The sequence below is a fragment of the Pezoporus occidentalis genome, unplaced genomic scaffold (genome assembly GCF_034315485.1).
Source record: "Pezoporus occidentalis ecotype Australia unplaced genomic scaffold, CSIRO_AGI_Poc_V1 ctg76, whole genome shotgun sequence".
Taxonomy (NCBI): Eukaryota; Metazoa; Chordata; class Aves; order Psittaciformes; family Psittacidae; genus Pezoporus; species Pezoporus occidentalis.
In genome coordinates this window covers 146,566-162,846 of record NW_026916115.1, presented here as the reverse complement: position 1 = coordinate 162,846, position 16,281 = coordinate 146,566, and the positions used below count along the sequence as shown (strand labels likewise).

The 16,281-nt window shown below is 46.3% G+C and overlaps 1 protein-coding gene across 1 annotated transcript in view; it reads left to right on the top strand.

Moving 5' to 3' along the window:
• Positions 1-16,281, top strand: part of PRRX1 (paired related homeobox 1) — a 41,078-nt gene that overhangs the window by 23,114 nt on the left and 1,683 nt on the right. Inside the window, exons 2-3 of the mRNA XM_062602147.1 lie at positions 11,182-11,357; positions 11,966-12,147. Of these exons, the coding sequence (XP_062458131.1) occupies positions 11,182-11,357; positions 11,966-12,147 (358 nt within the window). The remainder of the gene's footprint in view (positions 1-11,181; positions 11,358-11,965; positions 12,148-16,281) is intronic.

Sequence of the window (16,281 nt, the reverse complement as noted above, 5' to 3'; positions counted from 1 at the left end):
CACTGGGAAATTTGAAGAATGCCCATGCTCACAGGCCAGGGGATAGGAATTTGCTGTATTTGACAGGCTGTATACAAGAAGGATGCAGCACTGCAAACTCGGCAGCACAGCTTTGCCAATGTGTCTAGACAGCCCATCTCCATGAGGGAGAGAAAAGCTTATTTCTTGGACCTGTTCCATCTGTGGCTGCTCTGATGAGACCAGACCACTTACGGTATCCTTTATCAACAGAGGTTTTCCATCCAAGCTTTGGGTTTGTGCTGAGCTTGCTCAACCTGTCATTGCCTTTTGACTGATTAACTACATGAACTGATCTAGGCTCCCACAGCAAGATGCAGCAGTTGGAGCAGGGGGCTGTGGTGCAGCATGGGTGCATAGTTTCTCCAGCTGTGCTACCTTGGATGAGCCATCAAGTCTTTTGCTTGAGTCAAGTCTTCAGAGATGCAACTCTTAAGTGAGGATGTGCCTAGATTGGCAGCTGGTGTGATTAATTAGCTAGAGCCTTTAAAAAGACTTAAATTCTGTTAAATTGTGCTAGAATGGCAGCATTTGTCTGCTAACCCTGCACTAGACTGAAAGCAGTGTTTTGTGGCTGAGATATCCTTCTTTTCCAAAGAGGTCCCCTAAATTGTTACATCCTCTGGGTTACAGCATCTGACATTTCAGCCAGATTAAGAGCAGTAATAAGCAGATATCCTATAATCTGTTCATCACCTGGAGGCAAAGATTATTACTCTGTATTAAGAATTGTTTCTTTTCAGCATATCGCACATTTGCCCCAATTTGCAGGAGCTTTGACAATCATACTTTTGCCTCCTCTGCTGGGAATTGTGCTTTTCGAACTGCAGTGATTTGTGGAAATACAGAGGTTTCCATTTTTCAGCCTTTTGATTTAAAATTTCTAGATGATTGTTTGACTCTGGCAGAGAACCATTCAAAATACATTCCAAAATAGTCATCATTCCAGCAGACTAAGAAACATAAGATGTAGCAATTTATTACCTAACGTGAAATGCATTTGCTGTCCAGAAGAGGCTAAGGATGGAGGTGGGTCTGATCCTGATTTCCCTTTGCATCCCCTGGAGCCCATGGTCTGTCCTATGCACCTTTCTGTTTTGCTTAATGTCCTTGTGTCCAGCAGGGTTGTTCCCTTGGAGCCCAGCAGCAGCCTTATCCCTCCTCCCTTTCCCTGGCCTTACAAGAGCAAGTTTTCACTGTGGACATGAGGAGAAAAAGTTGTTTTCAAATGGCCTTATATGCTCTAATCCCTTTGCCTCCTGTAGCACTACAGGATGTAAAGGTCCTTTATCCCTCATCTGAGGAGCATGCTCCAGTCAGGATGCTCAGCCCTTGGAAGGGGCAGGTGGGCTGGCTGCTGACAGCTAGGCTCAAGTTCTGTTATTTCTGGATCTCAGATGCTATCATTTTTCCAGTTGTGATCAAAAGGGACCCATAAAATGCATTAGCGGTCAAAATCTGGATTTCTAAGTGGAGCTCTGCAGCAGCGCCAGGCCAGTTTTCTTGGTAGGAACGATGGCGATGGTGGACTGATTTGGCCAAACCACATTTGTTCTTGGATGCTAATGAGAGGGGAGCACAGCCTTTGGAGAGCTGGTTTTGATGTTCTCACTGTTATTTGCACTTCTCTTTCTCCTGGCCTGTGGTGTTCCATGATCCCAGGATGGTCGTTCTGTGCCATGCAGTTTGCAGTCCTGGATATTTCAACAATGAACAGATGAAATATCCATTGAGAACAGTGTTTCTGCCTACCAGTGGGGCCAGCTGGCATGTGCATCCTACTGGTCACTGTCTGTCTGTTCACATGGGTCCCATACCAAAAAAGCACATTCAAGTGTATTTCCAGACCCAGTCAGGATGGAGCTATTTAATAATGGCACTTCTCAGCAGCACGGTGGGCCTCCGCGGGGACCTGAACCAGCGGAGACATTCACGAAGCTGGTCAGCCTGAGTCAGTCTTTCCTGGTGCAGGCGGGAGATTGCTGGGTAATGTTTGCAGACTCTTGTGGCTCCACAACATTTAGAGATGAGCCAGCTGAAAGGCTCAAAATGCCAAGTGGTTCATCTGCATTGTATATATGGGCTGAAAAGAAATTCCCCCTGAAAGCAGCACTTCTCAGTCTTTGAAATCCCCCTTTATTTATTTTTGATGGTGGTGGTTTTCAGGTTGGGTTGTTGTTTGTGGTTTTTTTTTTTGACATGTATCTGTTTCTGGCAAAAATATCTCTGATTTTCCCCAGTAGAAGGTTCCTGTAGCTGAAGTTCATGAGGATTTTTTGGCACTTTTAAAAATAGAAAACCAAGTTTTATAAAAGCAGTGCTCCCCAGAGTTCAGGTGGGCGTGCAGTGGGAGGAAGACTGCAGGGTCCCTGCTTCAGGCTGATGCATCCTTCTACATGAGTACTATCAGAAAGGCCCAACCTTCTGAACCTGTGGCCATGAGAAGAGGGTGGAAGTGTTTTCTATCTATTTTGATCTCAGGAAAACCTCCAAGAGCTGGAGAGATGTTGAAAAGACTGAAGTGTGCCATCCCAAAGGGCTGGAGCAGCTGCTCTGGTGCTCTTGGCTCCAGTACACCCCATTATCCCTCAGCCCAAGTATCAGCACTGCACCATTTTGCTCTCTCATAGGGACCACTTTCCATGGAAGGAATCAAAATCCACCCCATTGCTTGGTCCCTACAATGGAAGAGTCTCCCTAACACATTCTGTGTTTTGCTGTTAAAAGTCTTGTCCCAGCACCTTGGCATCAAAAGGCATATTGATCCCTGAAACCTGGGGCATAGGTGATATGTTTGTGATTCATGTCCAGCTGTAGGTCTGTGGGTCTCTTTCTCTGTACACAGAGAAAGAAGACACCAGGTAAATCCTACAGGGAAGCATGTAGAAATACTACTGTGTGCCATTTGTACAACATGTAACCTTATGGAGCTCACTGCTGGGGACATGAGTGTGGAAAATAGATTTTCTTGCCTAATTGTTGTGATAGCTAGTGGTATCCAGCTGGATGTGAATACTTCCTGGTGCACCAGTCTGCTCCTGCATGGGACATTCTTGTTACATGATCAAGCTAAGAACAGAGAACAATACTCTCAGCTGTTGTGCTGGTTCGGATATACACTGCATGCACATCAGAATTCAAAGGAGCAGTGTTTCACAACTTGGCTTTTAAAGCCTTTGTAGAAAGGACATGAAGGGGTGCTGGAGAGGAGAAAGGTGTTATCTGTTATGAACTGGGGCAGGGAGTGGGCCAGGAACATAGAGAGGCAGCTTTGTAAATGAGAAAATGGCAATGGAGCAGGGTGGAGTTTAGGAAGTTTGATCTTGGCTGCATGAATGCCGTTCCTAAGATGAAACATCAGAACACATAGCATGGGAAGGGGAACTGGTGGGAAGAGGATGTGGGCGTTGGGAGTCATACCCCTGACCTTGCAAAGCTGTGACTTCACGCGTTTTCAGCCCCGCCACATGCAGTGATTTTGGGTCTTAACCAAGAGTAAGGAATGGCCTGTGAAGGCTGAGGTGCACCAGCTCTCCAGGGAAGATCTGGTCGTCATCCTATCACCGGCAGTTGGATGTCATTGCAGCTGAGTGCTGTGCTGGGACACGCAAGCCTGTTTTGGCTATGATACCTGTGGTGGTATCGGCTGGCGGAGCTATGCAATTGCATTTCTGCTCATCTGTCATGGATCCAATGTTTTGCGGCATTGGGGTACCCTAATGAGGGACTTGGGGTGGACTACAGCCCCCTTGGATCCCGTCGCCTCCCAAGCATAGTAAATCCACCCTGCTGGATTGCTGCCATGATCTGGTGGTTTGGTCTCTTTCTCAGTTACAGAGTGCAGTCTCACAGAACATGATTTGCTGCTGGCAGGCTTTTAAAATACGTGTTTGCTTTTGATTATTTTTTTTTTAAATTCATTTTCCAAGGATCAATGTGGTAATGCATGTAAAAATTACAATATGTAAAACAAAGTATAAAAGCATACAAGGAATTCCAAATGCATAACATACTGTGTCTTGGAGCTTATGAAATCCATATCGTACTCATTGTATTATGGGAACACTCTGACCCCAAGACCCAGCTGAAAGGCTTGTTAGAAGAGCAGGACTAAGCCGTGTGCCTTCTGAGCTGTAGGATGCCCAGAAGAAAAACCCTAGTGAATATGAAAGCAGAGCTGTACAACAGAACTTAGACTGGTCTGTGGGATCACTTTGAATGGCTTTATACCAATTTCTGGAGAAGGATGTATACTTTTGCCCCCACAAATATTGTTCTCCCAGTAATTAATACTTAACGTCATGTCTTTCCAGGGAGACTTTCTGGATTTGCACTGGATCATGATTACTGGTTTGTTTGGGTTTCCTGTCCCCCTCCACCCCACCCAAACATCATTTCTTTATCAACTCCAGAAAGTGGGAACATTGACGTGGCTAGGGAGGACACACAGCTGCTGTAAGTGCCCACGTGCTCTGCAGGTTCCCACCAGATGGGAGACAGAACACCACAGCTAGAACCACCCTGAAGAGGAAATTTGTCTTACATTTCCCATAGGATAGGTCTCTTAGCTGCTGAGGAGGAGCTCATGCTGCCCTATCTGTAGATCAGGAGCAGGGCAGGTTACGGTTGCAGAGGGACATGATCCCCAGCTTTGTAGACCTGCAAAAGTGCAGAGCAGAGTACAGGGGATGCCTCTGCACTCAGGTGCCTGCAGCATCTTGTAAGTCCAGGTGAAAACTGTTTGCATACTAGAAACTAGTCCACAGGAGTTCAGAGGTGTCTATAGGCTCTCCACTGGGAAAGCCGCGACTCCAAGACCTTGTTCCTGATGGGCAAGAGTCACTGCCTGGTGCTGTGAATTGAAACCCACCTGGAAATGTCCCTTTAGGCCATGGCACAGGTGGGAGGTCCCTCTGCTCAAAAGCCTATCCTGGTGGAAAACAACAAGCATTTTGCCCTTGATGCTGGTGAGCCATCGTTGTACAGGACCTCAGCGTGTTCTCTTAGTCTGGCAGGCAGAGCCGAACACAACAGGAGACTGTAGGCACGCTATCCATGCAAAAGCTATTCACAGCTCTGTAATGATATGTAATTGTTTGTATGCGGTCAGCTAAAAATTATTCTGATAGGTTCCACATTGCAGACACTTTGGATAGGAACTGCCATAGTCTCACTATGAAACACTGAAAATACGCACACTTTTCCATTTAATATTAGGTTTTATATGAGAAATTCAGCATTACCTCTCTGAAGTTCCATGCTCATGCACAAAATAACTTCTTATGTGCAAAAAAAATGAACCTGATTAAGAGATAATCAAAACCAAAGGCTTTTAAGAGACCGTAGCATCTGTTTCTTTGGTTCGGTGTTGTTTGTTTTTTTTTGTTGTTTGTTTGTTTTTTTCTGTGTTCCTGGTGATGTTAATGAGACTGGAACTTCAGATACTTGAATTTTCCATATAATTGAAATAATTTGAGGTCTTGTGCACAGATCGTGGAGGAACAGCCAGCAAAGGTTAGAAAAAAGCTCAGCTGGTGTTACATAATGGGAGAAAACTGGTAGATCAAAAATCTCAGTAGTCTGACCTGTAATCTCAAATACAAGCCTGCTGTTATCACGGTTGTACAGCTGGGCTTGGTATCGCTGCTCATCAGAGCTAGCTTCAGTACATTACTTAATAGGCATCTGCTACCTTAACATACTTTGTTTCTTTTCAAGAGTCATATTCATTCCATATTGCCTAAATTTGTGATGTCTTGTGTAGGGTAATTATAACTTCTCTGTGTAGCATTTCCATACTCTGAAGTTAAACCTTACTTCCATTTGAAAATAACGTTTCTTGCATGATGATACATATAAACTGGAGTTCGTTTTCTCCTGGGAGCTTTTAGAAAATCTGACAGCTAAGGCAGCTCTGAGCATGAAATGTTGCCCTCTTGCCACTCTCCTGTCCCTGCTCACATCTGGTGAAGACAACGGATGCTGCTGGGCAACGGGCTCCTGCTGCCTGGAGGAGCAGAGTCCTTCCAGTCAATGCTTGGGAAGGGAAGCTTCAAAATCAGCAGCTTCCCTTCCAGGGTGGATCTGGCTGTCCAGCCTGGTCAAAGACATGGCAAACAAGCTGAGGGAAAATAGAGGTGTGAGGCCTTTCCCTGTTTCTGGCAAAGTGATGTTTTCAGGCTGGAAAGTGGCTTTTCAGGTTGAGATTGTTTTGTTTAGGGTGAACCTTGCTCTGGCAGAGCTTGGCGCTGAGCAGTGTTGGTGTCAGATTTTTAGACAGGGTTTGATCTCGTCTTTGCACAAGCGATGGTGGTGGGAACCCCTGCCCCTGGGCAGCCCTGCTCTGTGCCACACTGGCTCATCTCCAGCATCCTCCATGAGTGGAAAATCACTTGAGACCATTCTTAAAGCAGTTAGGGCAAGGCTTTGTCATCAAGCAGCTTTTGAATGTTCCCATTCCTGCTTCCCACTCCCTTTTCTGGTGCCTTGTTTTAGCTTTCATTAAACCTTTCAGATCTGGGTTTTGGTTTTTCAATTGTTTTATTATACAAGTTGACAAAGCTGCCCTGCACTCGAAGAGTTGCAATATTTTGGAGGGATATAATCAATCGAAAGCAAAGTAGATTGCAAATAAAACTGGAACATGAGCCTGCAAAGGGCCATAACTGCCTGGAAGGCTGATGTTGGGGAGAGGAGTCTGCTGGGAGCCGGGGGCGAACGGTGAAAGTATTTCTACTCGAGTATCCTCAAATAAGAAACCTGTTCCTCTCCCTTTCATTCTCCTTTTTCCTTTGTTTCTTCGCCACTCTGAATAAAACTTCCTTTTCGGTTTTGGGCTTGCAGGATTTTATTTTTCTATTTTTAATAGATTTTATTTCCTGTGGTTTTAGTTTCTAGATTATTTTTTTCCCTGTGAAATAATTTCTCTTGTTTCTTCTTTAATCTGTGTTCAAACTTTCTCTGTAAATTCTTATTTGGAATGCTCTGATGATAATGTGATTCTGTATTTTATTCCTGGAATCCTTTCTCAGTTTACAGTTTATATAACTGATGTGACAAATCTTTCCTGCCTTACTGTATATGATATTGTGGTTAAGCGTCTCAGTCTTTCACTTAATTGAATCCAATTGTTCACTTTCAATTCACATCCAGTTAATATATTATAATAGGTGGTTCTGGATGTAATAGAACTGGTCAAGACTTTTCAAAACTGCCCACACAGTAAATCCCATCTCAAAATCAGTTTTTGTTCTGACCTGGAATGAAAGCAAGTATGCATGAGCATTCCTGCAAACTGGAAATCCAAAATATGTTGTGGTTGCAAATACTGGTGGAAAAAATTACTGATCTTGTAACTTATATGTAGGCATTTAGTTCCCAACTCTGTTTTGTTTTATAATGCATATAATTTTCAATGTGGCATCCCATCAGGAGCCATCTGACTGTATGTCAGTGATAGTCACAGACACTAGGACAGCCGCTGTGCATTAAGAAGCATGGATCAGAACATCTTCAAGTGTGGATCTGCCTCATTGCAAGAGGTGGCGTGATGAGCAATAGAAAAAAGAATAGGGTGTTTCATACTGTATCATTTAAGAGCAATTGAAAATGCTTTGGTGCATCCTAGAAGTGCGTTTGTGTACGATGCCAGGATTTGCATGTCACGGGTGAATTTAGAAATAACAGGAAAACACAAATGTGGAAACAGGAAACAAATTCCCCAGCCCAACACGAAAGGTCGGGATTTTGAAATTAAATTCCCACATTTTCCAACATCACGTTCCTGAGAGAAGAGCGTGCGTTTCGATCTCTCCGGGGGATGCATTTGTAGGCAGCTCAACTTTTGAGAACGCTGCTTGTAATAAAATATTTCTGATTAAAAGAATGTTGGTGAAAGACTTCTGACCTATCTAAAAAGTTTTAGTGCTGTTTTCCTCTTCTCTCCATTTCTGCTGACTTCAGTCACTAGTGCTGTCAACACTGTTTAGGAATACCATTTTTCAGTGTTCGGTGTTGTTTCCTGACAAAGAAATAATGACAGGGAAAAAAAAAATACCCCGCTGACATGTTGAAGGCAGCCAGTGACTGCTGTGAGCAAGGTGACATTGGCAGACATCTGGGGTTTAGGTGTCTGCAGTCCCTAGTTAGCAGTTTGTAACCGACATATGGCATGTCTGCATGGCAAAACGCAAGGAATGATCAACCCAGCAGCACTCTGGGCTAATATGGCTATTACTATTTTTTTCCTGCGATCCATGTAACTTCTGTAGACATTTGGATCTAGCTGCATTGTGATGTTTCAGAGGTGTGGTAAAAGGAGACCTCAAAATCCCAACCCCCCTGTCAACAGGTTGCGCTTTGCTGTCAAACCACCTCTGTCCAGCTACATCCTGTTAAAAAAAGGAGGTGATTCATATCCCTGCTCCACACCAGCCGATGCTGGAGGTGCATTAGCCAACAGTGACCCAACTGTGAGTCACTGCAATGTGGCCCCTGCCTGCAACTTTCCGTTTCTTTGCCCTACTATTTTTGGGTCCAGTAATTACGAGGTGAGCCGTGAATCACCAGTGTCTCGCTGTACACCGAGAGGAAACCAGGCAAATTGTGTTAACGTGCCTGGCAAGAGGAATTCTTGTTCTCTGGTGTTTTACAGGCTTTGGCCCTCCTTGCTCCCCAGAGTGATGTTCTCACCCTTCTTCATGTGTAACTGTCACACAGGATCTGAGCAATGGCCAGACTGCCTTGGGCTTGAGCTCCCTCCAGCTGGGTGTCATCTTCAAAGGCCTGGCGGGGATTCCCTAGGGGTCCCAAAAGCTTTTATTGATTTGTTCATCCAGTCCGCATAGGCAGGGTTTAGATCATAAAACAGCATCAAATGGATAACTCAGAAGGAGGCCAGACACTCATGTTGACATTGGCCTCCACGGCAGTAAGGTCTTGTAATGTTTCTGCCATTCAGAGGGATGATCGTGCCCTGAGGTTCATTCTTCGCTGTTCGCTATGTTGTGTAGTGCAAAGTGGCACAACTATGTCAAAGCTGTCCAGTAGAACCAGAGGAAAATCACTGACCTTTTTTGTAAAGGCTTTGATGATGAGCCAAGAGAGGAGTGTGCAGGACCTCTTTGCTTCTTTATAAGGGACAGTCCCTTTGACAGCGCTAAAACCCCCACCATGTAGAAATGCATGCATGGTGTTCTGCACAAGCAGCAGTTAAATCCCATCCCTCTGCTTTGCCGCTTTGCTTCCCACCACCTGAGGAAGATACAGTCACCTGTAGCCTTATTTTGGGAGTCCTGGTACTCCTATGCACATTCGGGGTTTTATTTTTTGCACATTCCTGCCTCTGCCAGTTCCTTCCCAGCTCAGCTTTATAATTCAACATGCTGTTAAAAACTGGTCTCCAAACACTTGTTCTCAGATACAAGAAAACCGAGGACGTATTTTTGCATTCAGGAATCCCCAGGCTGGAAAAGAGTCTTCTGGGGATCTTTAGGCTGTTGGAGAAGGATTGGGAACAGAGGAGCTGTAAACCTGCAGGAATTTGAAAAAACCTACTTTAATTTAAGAGGAATGTCCTTTTGTTCCTAAATGGATGGGCCTTGCTCCACAGGCCTTCAGGTGCCCTAACTGTTACCAGATGGGCTGTGAAAAGCAGCACAAACAGGTGGTGAGGACAACAACCACAGACTTTAATTTCCTTGTCAGCTTCTCCCTGTGCCTGACATACCCCCTGGAGAACAGGAGGATGAGGGAAGCTGTCATTTTTGCATATGGCAAAAGAAATGACTATCGAGGGGACATTCTGCAACTGTATATAGCAGGTCAAGCCCTTGGACTCTCAGTGGTGAGACTGTCATCTGGGACAAGGTGTGCAGTGTTTAACTTAAAATATAACGCACTAGCATATGCGTTGTTAGATACAATGATTGATAAAATTTAATGCATCCTGGCATATATATTGGCTCAGATCCTTCCAGGTGTAACTTCTGCCACATAGGGCAGTGGGACCATGCTGACATTGCCCAGATGGGGCTCTGCCCATTGTGCTTAGGAGCATTGACAGCTGGGTCTGCAGGAGCACAAGAAGCCTTGATGGTTTGGTAGGACCCCACACACTGGAGCACTTGAAGAGGGACAAGTGCAAGGGAATGTCATGCTAGTCCTGCAGCCTGAATGGGGCTGTTTTACAGAGCCAGCAGTGGCCTCCTGCTCCTGCAGGCTGGTGCCTTGCTCTCCACTTCCTTCAGAGTGGCTTCCTATGGTAACTGAAGCGTTTTCTGTGCATGACTGGTGTGATGAGTGAACATACTTCAGTACAAGTAGGGTAGAAGCAAAACCAGTGTCATAGCCTCCAGATTGCCCTAATAAAGAGCACTCAGACCCCTGGATCTCACTGCTTACCAGTACCTGCAAGTGGCTGTGCATTGATACCTTCATTGCTGCTGCTACACTGGGATGTGCAACAGCACTGGAAAAAGGAGAGATGGTGCAGAGCAGGTATTTGCTAGTAAAAGCCATTTTGTAGTTATCTCAGCACTGATGTTACTCCAGAGATTGTAGGTAAGCACAGGTAGTAGTGGTATGTGTGACTCCAGATGTGTGGATATACTGATTTATTATTGGAGTAAACAGAAATCAGGTACAAAACAATATGAGCTCTTATGGGATGCACAGTTTGTTGTTTGCCACCTTGCTGGCTTGGGCAAGGCAAAGAGTGTGATGGAGAATGCACAACTGTTCTTCAGTCTCGCCCCAGAGAGCTGTACTATATCCCAGTAAGGGCAGTTCTTGGAAATTTGAAGCCAAGAGACCAGGGGTTCATGATTCTTATGGTTAGAAAATGTTTCTAAGGTTGTTGGGAATGCTAAGATGCATTTTGGACTCTTTTTTTTCTTTTTAGAGATGAGGAATCTGAGGCATGGGGTAGCTTGAAAGAGCTGGTACAAGTCTTACACAGTTATCCTGGGAAATAAATGCTGGGGGTCGATGCACTTTCCACCTCCTTTTTACATGAGGACTAACATGGCATGATTAAGGTGTGGTGTTGATATTTTGCAAACCTCTTCTTAAGCCCTTTCTGCTTTGAAACCATTGAGGTTATTCACCCCATTGCTGTGGGATATGAATTTTCTAGCCTTTCACATCTCCAATTATCTCTCCTAGATGATCAGCTGAACTCAGAAGAGAAGAAGAAAAGAAAGCAGAGGAGAAACAGGACTACCTTCAACAGCAGCCAGCTCCAGGCATTAGAGAGGGTCTTTGAGAGGACACACTACCCTGATGCCTTTGTACGGGAAGACCTTGCACGCAGAGTCAATCTCACTGAAGCCAGAGTTCAGGTAATCACCACAGCTTGTATCGAGACACACATCACCTGGGGAGGGGTTACCAGGCCGTTCCAGTACAGCAGTAGAAATCCCTGAGGTCTGTATGGCACACTAGGGTCACCAAGCTTCTGGGTCATGCTGTCTTGCAGACCCAAGCGTGCCATGCCTTGAGGAGGACTGCCAGGCTTGATCTGCCACCATACTTACCACCTGCCCTGTCAGATGTGTTCAAGGCCAAGATGTTGGATGTCCTGTGCTCAGGCTGCTCACATTATTTTGAGCTGCTCAGCTCTTAGCTTGCAAGCCTGCAGCTTCTGAAGGTCATGGTAAACCATAGAACATGATGTGTTTTACAGCACTCCCAGGTCTTGCTGCCTATAGCACAGGGCAGACCTGGCCCCACAGTATCCTCACTGAGCTAGTTCCGTGTGTAAGGTCTTTATCAGGGCAGACATAAGGATTGTCTTGTCATTATAGTTTCCAGCGACAGGCATGCCAAAACAGCATGCTTTTACAGAGTCCTGTCTTGCCCAGTAGGGCAAAGGTGGTATGGTGAAAGAGTGAGTGTCACAGCAGAGCTGGTTGTGATGGCTGGTGTGTCTGTGTGCTTCCCACCCCAGGTGTGGTTCCAGAACCGGAGAGCCAAGTTTCGCCGGAATGAGAGAGCGATGCTGGCCAGCAAGAATGCCTCTCTGCTCAAATCCTACTCAGGGGACGTGACTGCTGTGGAGCAGCCCATAGTACCTCGCCCAGCTCCGAGACCCACTGACTATCTCTCCTGGGGTACCGCCTCACCTTACAGGTGAGTGAGTAACCCCTCTGGGGATGACCAGTTCCTGGCATGGTATAGAGCAGCCTGAGAGTGGCCCTCAGACAGCTGTAAAGTGATGTTTGTGTTTACGTGGGGTAACTGGAGGATACAGCAGTTTGTCCACCCCACTGATTTTCTTTACCTGCTCACATTCCACTCCGTCTCACCGCCAGGCACGCAAGGTGGCCTTGGTTCAGCATTGTTGTGGCTTTCTGGGAGATTGAGGCTTCTTTTTTGGTGGTGTCTCTCTGCAGGTCAGGAAATTTCAAGACAGGATCAGGTATAAATAAATGGAAACAGAAGGGTTGCGCTTGCTTCCCTAGTGCATCCAGTTTAAAGCAAGGAAGAAACATTTCTGTGGGACACACAGGTCCAGGAGAAAGGGGTGGCAGAGCACTTGAGGAAGCTCAGCCGCCACACAGCGGCCAGAAGAGGGAGTTCTGTGGCTGTATCATGGCAGTCACTGGTTGGGATACATGGAAGGGCTGGGAACTCGTTCTATGCATGTTGCTCCCAATCCTCCCGTCAGTGGTCAGCATTGAACTGGTGAGCAGTTTCTTTCTAGTTGCTACAGCACAAGCATGTATGTGTACGAGGTGTGCCATTGTGCTGTGCTGTGGTTTGCCCACAGTAAGGACCAGGTGTCTCTGGATGGTAGACTGGTCTTCGGTGTCCATCTGTGGCCAGTGCTGCTGAAGGGGTAGCAGGAAAGAAGTGCAGATGTGGCAGCCCCAGTCTGCTCAAAGGATCTGGGATGTCCATGCACATCACAGGTCTCCCTGTCCTCCTCTGTGCCACGCACAGCCCAGCAGGAACTGGGTGTGGACACAAGATCCATAGGCTGCGTTGTTTTGTGGGGAGTCAGCTGGTTTATGGGCAGTTAAAAATGAAGTTGGTGGGTATTTTCTAGCACAGCAGTTTCATTGTTGGTCAGGACCTTGGAACCTTTGGCTGGATTTCTTCGTGTTCATCTGCCTTGGTCACAGCCATCTTCCCACTAGCTCAGGAGCCACACCATACCCAGGACCTCTCTTCCTTGGTTGCTTCACTGCCGTGAGGTGAGGTGGTCCTCATCCACCCAGAACAAGGAGTCATAGGTTCACCCACTCCAGGTACTGAAAAGGATGATTTTGATGACCACTAATATAGTCTTAGAGATGGCCCTTATCCTTTGGATTTTAGCTGAGGACTGCTGTCTGGCAAAATCCCCCTTTTGGGGTTAAGACTTTCACTCTGTGAGTTGCTCCTTGGTGTAGCATTTTAGGGAGGAGTCTGGGTGGTGAGTTCAGGGGAGAGAAGCCCAGGGCCTTCCCCACCTAGCAGAGACTGCTCTGGTCACAGTACCAGGTCCCTACTGAATGCTAGTGGCTTATTTCTAGCTCTCACACTTTTAAAAATAGATCGTCCCTCCCAAGATGTTGTTTACACAAGCAGCCTCTAGGAGAAAACCCTGCAAAGGTAACTGCTGGGGGCACACTGGGCTGTCTGGGTCCACTCTGGGCTATGAGAAGCCCAAGCCATTTGGGATGTATGAAAGGAGAGTGAGAGAGAATGGAGAACCTTAGGGTTGATTTTTCTCCCCCTGAGGTCCAGGCCTGGCTATTTCTCTCCATGGTGTGAAAATGCATCCTCACTGTCTTGATATCTTGTCTTAAGCCAAGATGTTTCAGCAAAGACATTTGTAGCTTACAGCTTTCCCTGCTGGCTGACAAGACAAATCAGGATGGACTGTCACCCTGCCACTGGGTAGAGAGTAGGGGTAGGAGAGGAGTAGGAGGCGTTGGCAGAGGAGCAGAGCAGCTGGTTTCCATGCTGTGGGTTGGTCAGGACTCTCAGACACTTTATGCTCCCTAGGCTTTCTGATCCTACTGGTCATCTCCTAGCAATCACATTCGTATTCAAAGGCACCTGGGACAGGTTGTCACAGCTTCATTAAAGCGTTGAACTGAGTAGTGTTATTAAAGTGTTGGACACTTGGAGAAAAACATCCATGCAGAGTGTTTGCATGGCCCTCTGCCCCCTCCCCACCTTCCTCCTGCTGCTGTACCAGCCCTTGACTAACGGCTAGTCCCAGAGAGGGCTGAGTGCTGCATGGTTGGTGCTGGTTTTACTCTTAGATCTGGGGAAAGTTTTCAATCACTGTGTTTATTCTCCAAATACATTCAGCCACAGGTCAACCAAAGCTATTTGCAGATCCGTGACACATAGATAGCCAAGTAGATACTGTTATTTTTTTGAAGCTGAAATGTTTTGCTTAGACATTTTTTAGCATAGGTTCCTAAGAAAACAAGACTAGCAGTCACACTGTCGGCCTGCACTTCCCACTCCAACAACCTTTGATTCCGTGGGCCACTGAAACCCATATTTGAAAGATTGAAAGAAACCCATTTTTGAAGGATTTTAGGCCTCAGAAACATAGAGTCATAGAATAGTTAGGGTTGGTAAGGACCTCAAGATCGTCATGTTCCTCTGTGTTTCATGAAAGCAGGCAGTTGAGCAGAGGAAGGGGATTCTACCTGTGCCTGAATGGGGGGGGGGGGGGCAGGAGGGTGAATTCAACCCTTATTAGAACCTGGAGAGTCTCTGGAGCAACCATCAAGCTAGACCTATGTTTGGAGACAGCCTCCTTGTGTAGCGCTCCTTGTGGAATAACTTGCTAAAAGAGTGTTTCTGGAGGTTTTTGGTTTAGCAGAGATTTCACCGGACAACCGTAATGCTCCCTACACCTCTGGGGAGGTGAGAGCAGGAGGCTTCCTGGAGTTTTGGACCAGACTTGGGCAGCAGTCTGGTTTTGAATAGGGAAAGTTTACAGCCAAGACTGAAAATTCTTATTTTATCTAATCTAGAGTATCCTTGAGGCTCTTCTAATTTCTTCCAGCACAAAACCCTGAGGAAGCAGGTGGGAACGGGTGCTTGAGCAGCCACCAGCTATGCACCTGAAACTTTGCAATGCCTCTGCGGGCAGGACTTGGCTTCTTTTCACATTGCTGCTGACTTATGGGGGAGGAGAGGGTAAAGTCACCAACCCAGACACAGAGAGGAGAGGGAACTGAGGGGGTGTGCAGCTGCCTGGGGAGGGCTCCAGGCACCCTGATCTATCACGTCCTGGACCCTGGCAAAATGCGGCTGATGCACCCCAAGTTGGGCCGAGTCAAGCCTGTATTTTGATGTGTGCATTCTGATATCTCTGTGTCCTTCTAGTACTTGTTAGATATTCTCAAAGTGCCCTGAATGTTTGCTTTCCTGTGGAGTTTTCAGTGCTTTCCCCTGAATGGGTGTAAGCAACTTTTTATCTACAGGTCTTACCTGTTATTTCCATGTGTGTAAGCTGTTGTGTTTCCACTGGTCTTGAAGCAAAGATGACAGTTTCCCCCTGAAGAAGTTCTTTTCCCCGATACTAAAGTGAAAAATAGGAGTAATTTGGCTTGGGATGGGACCTACAAGTATCAGGTGGTCTGGATCTGCTGGAGGCTGAGGATTCAGACAGTACTGGATCGCATTTAAATTCCTGGCAGGTTAGCTCTGTCCTATGAAGTTAAGAGATACCAGCAGCACTTTGGGGCAAACATTCATGCCCACAGACTGGATCTGTTTGTGCAGCAGATGCCTACGTCCCTCAAGGGAGATTTGCTGTTGCAAAGGCTCTTCCAGTCGAGAGGTAAGGGCTGGAAAAAAAGAGAGAAAAAGGAAAATTAGAAAGAAAAAAGGTCTTCTTAGGCTGTGGGTGGAGGAGAGCCTTTCCCAGAGCCTCAGATGGGAGCCACCCAGGCAAGCAGATGGAAGGGGTCAGCACCAGAGCTGAGCTTGCCTCCATGAGGGCATTTGTGGTTTCCTGTGGAACATGCTGGCTGTGTTAAATGGGCACCTCTGGTTCATGCAGTGTTTTTCAGGTGGTTTTGATCTGTGGACCCCTGTGTAGGAAATGCAGCAGGGTCAGATAGTTTGCTTTTTTGGGGAATGGGGGTTGCTTTCCACAGAAACCTGGGACACATGGGTTAAACAAGTTTTCTAGTGGTCTGGAAAGCAGATTGGCAAATATTTGGTAGGGTAAGAAAGAACTCAGATCTTTGTTCAGCTTCCACTGGCAAAAGTAATGTTTTCAATGAATAAAGTCATGATCTGAAG